Here is a 6,000-nt window from a genome sequence, read left to right as displayed (position 1 = left end):
TAATTAATCATACTGCTGACGTTAGATCTTGCATGGTGGAGAAAGGTATAAGACCGACGAATAGATTTAAATCAAAAAATCTAATTGAGGCACTCAAACCATTTTCACACGTTCAATAAAACTTGTTTCATTATAGACAATCATGTAAAAATTATTTTTATTAGAAATTTATTATTTATTTATATTTTATACAAAAATGGTCGTAAATTTATAGAATTATAAAATTTAAAAATTTTCAAATTATCTTAAATTGTAAGTATCAGCGTACCAAAACCCAAATTTCATAATAAATTAATTCGATATTTCTCGAGAAAAACACTTTAAATAAGGTTACTGCTTTTGAAAAAACAAACAAACTAGTATTTCCAAAGTTATTATTTTTAGAAGTCATGTAGGTACATCATTGCTTTTTTTCCTACTAACTTATAGAATATGAAGCTCTCTTTTTTTTTGCTATTTTTTGCAGCTCGAATAATTTTTTTTTAATAATGTACTAATTCCCATCTAAATAAAATGCAACGTAATGTTTGAAAGCTCAAGATAACGGCAGAGTAAACTATTTAGAAAATTTGTAACTCCCGCAGCGTTGAATCCCAAGTAAATTTTTGTGTTAACAAAATTCTGGGAGCTATGTTTGAAATAGGTTATAAAATAAATTTTATGAAGAAAAAAAAAACTTATCTATGAATTATGCTTGATGACGTAATATTTCCATTAAAAATCATCCGCAAACATTGAGCTCAACAACCTCCCCAAATTTCAACTAAACCAAAGAATTGTATGTAGTACATTATCGAAGTTATTTGCGTATATGTCAGATTTTTTTTAAAAATTTCTAATACATTAGCATCATATTGAATGGAAAAAAAAAACCTCTCTATATAGTTTATTTACTTTTCGCTGTTTATAATTTTTTCTTAATATGCAACCACTATTATTTAAATATCTAAATATCTTTCAAAAAATATCTAAATATCTTTCTTTATATGAATTAAAGTAAAATTTATAAATGAAATAATTTTTGAATGTAATTTAATCGAAGCATATTTTTTGGTGAATTATGAGGTCTATTGCATCGCTGATATTTGATTGACTATAAATTATTCTCGTGTTTTGGAATACCCGACGAAAGGGCCATTATTGGTCTCAGGAGCCCAGCTAGACTAAACAGACCAGACCAGACCAGAATACCCGGCGATTTTTCTCTACTAAGAGATCTTGCTGCGTAAGTTGAAAAAATATTAATCTTTCGTACTGTAAAGTTTGATAATAAAAACTCTAAAACATTCTTTCACGAAACTTTGATCCTTGATGAAAAAAAAACAAACTTTGTTGGATTGATCGTCGATCGAATTAATTTATAGAGGTGATGTAACGATTAAATATTGATAAGTACAATTAATTATTATAGGGAAAAATTGAAGGGAATCATTTTGCGAAAGCTAGAGAAAAGGGAAAGTTCATGACTTAGGAAAGGGAGAATTATGTGACGCGAGGTGGAAGCCCTGCCTATATCCCTACACGATTCCTTTTTTTTCACGCATGCGCATACTCAAATCTAAGCCATCATTATTGTGTTGTGTTATGATCGAGAAGTTTGTAATCATCGCAGTATTGCGGTGTGATCTGTCAAATGTCTGACTTTATATAGCAAGAATGGATATATGCGTTTGCAGCTGACGAAGAAAATGATCTAAAAATGAATAATCGAGGTCATGTACCACAACCATATTACAGCAATTCTCTTGCCATTAGACAAGAAATTCAAAGATTTGAAAGTGTTCATCCTAGCATCTATGCAATTTATGATCATTTAGAACTTATGCCTGATCCTTTGCTAGCTCAACAAATTAGAGAACACGTTGTTTGCATCGAAGGTATGTAATCAAGATTTGTTAATTTATTTTCAAAAAAATCATTCTTTAATATATATGTATAGGTAATTCATCCTTGATTTGATGTTTGCTATGTTTATAGAATCAAGTTCTCCGCTTGTTTATAAAAATGATGCAAATAAATAAAAGATATCCAGTTTTTATAAATGGATGAATCCTTAAAAGCATCGGAAATTCTGTGACAGTTCCATTAAAAGGTTTAAAATACTTATCAATAAAACGTTTACCCCAAATGTAAAGAGAATCTTGCAATTAAGATGCCAGTGCCCTGAATTGAAAAATGTAATGTAAAAAGAGAAAAAAACTGAAATAAAAAATATGGGCTCGAATTGAAAATTTAGACATATTGTAATTTTCTCAATTATCCAGCTCTATAAATTTAAGAAATTGCAATAAATGTACATTATATTTCTACAATATGAGATAGATAAATTTTTATATGCTGTGGGAGTACAGGAACATAAAAAACATATCTCTATTTTTCCATAAGATACATTATTAAAAAACAACAGTTTTGTTACTCCCATTGCTTGATTAGAAACCATTGTCATCCCTGTACAACTTAATTTAAAGACAATTTTTATATTTTAACTTATGGTAAATGTTTAAATGTAAGTTTCTATTGATTGTGTCCAATATTCTAGATATATTATGCTGATTTTAATGAAATACTTTTACTTGCTTATATAATGACTGGTGATAGGCATGATCATATTTGATTTACATCTCTTAATATTAGATTGATCTTAAACTGAGAAATCAATATCATTTAGTGTCATATATAAGTGATACTTGATTTAAATAATTTACTTAATTAAGTAAAAATTTCTGTTACCAATCTTAAGTTTTAGTATAAATATGTTTAGTTTAATGTATAAAAAATTTAAATAGTTATGAAGCAATATAATATTGAAACAAACTATAATAGTTTAATTCTAATAACCTTACTGCTCTAGTGCATATCCTTTTACCATTTATTTTCATTATTCTATTTCTAATTTTTTTTTTTCAAAGTGATAATTTGCATTACATATAATGTTGCAATTGATTGTTAAAATTAGTATGTATGTTATTAATGAGTATATTGATTTGACTTAAAGGTATCAAAAGTGATAAAATTCTTCTTTAAATATCATATAAAGTTTATTTGCTTGAGATTATAGAATAATTAATGAATGTTCAAATTAATGTTTTATGTTTCATGAAAATACTTTGGATAATTTTGTAAATTTAGTTCTTGATGAAGTTTTCTTGAATTGGCATTTTTAAAAGAAAGTGACACAACAGGACTTAAAAAAAATCACAAAATTTTTACATGCTCTACCAGATATATTAATATATGAAATACATGGCTGAATGAAACTTTTTCAGACCCAAACATCCTTATCAAATTTAAAGTAATGAAAATGAATGAAAATAACCTATTATTAGTTAATCTGTTGAAAATAAAAACGTTACCACATTATATCTCAACACTTTTATTTTAAGTATGAATCAGAAGTATTAAGTATGACTAACAAAGAAATACCAAGTATTAATTGTTTTTAATAATGAAGTACCTATTAAGCTTTGATGGAGTTGTTTCGCACACATAAACATCAATCGAGTAAAGGCAAACTATGACTATGAACAAAAAAGAAAAAAAAAAAAATTCTGAAGTATTAAATATTATCACCCTTTAACATGCTTTTAAAAGTATATATATATATTTTTAGTGTTATAAAAATTGGATTTAAATGCTAAAAGTAAATAAAAGTTTTTAAAAGAAATTACTTTTTCATGCTTTTAAAAGTTTTTTTTTTCTTAAAAAAATAGTGAAATTAATTTTGTGATTCACTTATTTTTTAGTTGTTAATAATGTCACACTTCTATTCCATTTTGAATCATGCATTTGCATGTTTCAAATGTATTGTTAGGATTTGTTTTCAATAATATTACAATTATATTCACATTTATAATATGCAACTAATTATAAAATGAAAGTTTTCAAAGTATTCTTAAAAAAAAATAAGTCAAAAACATGATACCGTGCTAATTATTTTGTTGTCATAGGTGATTGTATTCTAAGTTTCGTCAAGTTTTTTTTGCAACCTAAATAGAATAGTTTGCCGGAAAATAATTAATATTTAGAGACAATTTTCCATTTTATCACATCACAACATCCCTATAATGGTTACGGAAAGTCTAATCATAAACATGAACTAAATGTGATTTGCAATTATAAATTGTTTTCATAAAATTAATGTATTTTGATACCTTAGTTTTACTTCTGGGTATATATATATATATTCAATTTCAAAGTTCATTTTCTATATTTTGCTATTTTTACGCCCAAGAAAGGTTTGAACTAAACTGTTACTATGTTCGGTTTAAAATGAATTTATACTATTTCATTGTTAAGCAGAAATTCTTTTCTGAAATAGGTAGCAAAAAATCCTATAACATCCTTTTATTTTGATTGTTGGATCTGGGGGATCAACAATAATTATTTTATGGTGGTTCGAGTCAAATTTCAGTATTCCTATACACTTGTTAGTTTTGCTATTAGCAGTATCTACTGCTACTTTTAATATTTATCCTGTAGTTCTTTGTTCTTTGTTTTGTTCTTGAATATGAAGAGAATAGGAAATTGATTTGTACTGCTAAAAAAAGTGAGCGTTACTTGCATGTTTGTGTATAGTATTAATATAAGTGCTTACACTCTGTTTATAAAATATGAATTTGCTCATATGATTTAATTAAAAGAAGAGTTTTATAATTCGCACTACTGAGGGTCTAATTCCAACACTGAACTGGTATGTTTAATTTATTCTTAAAATCTCACAACTAAAGCTTGGTATATGTAACTTATAAAAATCCAGTGAACCAGATTTAAAAGTATTGATTGTTTATTTATTTATTTGGAGATTCAGAAATATTGTGTATTACTGAAATAGTTAGCATTGTTCAATGCACAATTCATTGGCAATGTAGCAAAGCACTAAGTATAGGAGCACTTTTAGATCAATAAACAGTAGTTCTGTTTGCAATATGAAAGGGTTTAAAGTACAAATTGATGTTTACTGGGAGTGTGGACATTTTTATGGGGTGATCAAGTGAACGGTGTGGGTGGGATGGTTCATGTACACATAAATAAAGGAATACACAAAAGAAAAAAAAACATAACATAATAAAAGCCCTAACTGATTTAATTAAACTGTCGAAGTTAAAACTATTTAAAACCTAGTTAATACTGAGTAGTTCAGTCAATTAAAAACATAGCTTGCTTTTTGATCCATTATATATACATCCAGGGCTGATTGTGCTCTGGAAAAAGTCCGGATTTCCGAATTTTTCGCTAAAGGTGGAACTTAAAAGCTCAAAGGTGGAACTTAAAAACACAGTTTATTATTATTTTTTTTTTGTAAAGGAGAGCCAGAGATACTTTATAAGCTTATATTCATGAGTAATATAAATTTTTTATCAGGTAATAGTTATTATAATCATAAACTCAAGAACGAAAGACATATTTGTAAATTTCAATTACTTCACCTGGTCATCATAGGTATGTGTAAAATTTTAAATATATTTTAAACAAACTAAGAAATATTGAGAGAAAGGAAAAAAACCTTGTTTAAATTTTTTTCTACTTTTTCAATTTAAACTGTTTTTTTTTTTTTTTTTAAACTCAAGAAATTTTCTGGAATTTTGACTTAGGCTCACAATCACCCCTGTACATCTTATAGTGTAAGTCAGTCATTTTATTTTTACTTTTATTCTTTCTTATTTATTTCATTTCTTTCTTATTTCATTATTAAACTTACTTTATTGAACAATAGTTTTCAAAAAATTTGGTAATTGATTTATTTCTTTTAACAGATTTTAACGCCATCAATCAAAAATACATTTTTTTATGTTAAAATAAAAATTTATGTTTTGAAATAAATTCTGTAAGTGAAAGCGTAGCATTAAATTTCTAAATCAAAAATGCTTATCATATTATTTAACAATAATTTTTTTAAAGATTTTTCTGAAAAATTAGAAAGAACCTTCATAATATAGATTTATTTATAGTTTTCAAATTCAAATTTTTTCTTTTTCATTTTAATGGAAAAGCCTCATTTTA

At 26.1% G+C, this 6,000-nt stretch overlaps 1 protein-coding gene across 4 annotated transcripts in view; it reads left to right on the top strand.

Annotated features, from left to right (window-relative positions):
- Window positions 1-1,179: 1,179 nt before the first annotated feature.
- Window positions 1,180-6,000, top strand: part of CenG1A (Centaurin gamma 1A) — a 108,186-nt gene continuing 103,365 nt past the window's right edge. For all 4 annotated transcript variants that reach the window (XM_071187853.2, XM_016063530.4, XM_043045784.3 and 1 more), the window contains exon 1: window positions 1,180-1,877. In XM_071187853.2, the coding sequence (XP_071043954.1) occupies window positions 1,700-1,877 (178 nt within the window). In that variant the 5' untranslated portion in view covers window positions 1,180-1,699. The remainder of the gene's footprint in view (window positions 1,878-6,000) is intronic.

Source organism: Parasteatoda tepidariorum, chromosome 11 (assembly GCF_982258835.1).
Source record: "Parasteatoda tepidariorum strain Cologne lab strain chromosome 11, Ptep-v5.0, whole genome shotgun sequence".
In the NCBI taxonomy this organism is placed as follows: domain Eukaryota; kingdom Metazoa; phylum Arthropoda; class Arachnida; order Araneae; family Theridiidae; genus Parasteatoda; species Parasteatoda tepidariorum.
This window is presented reverse-complemented; position numbering and strand designations above follow the sequence as displayed.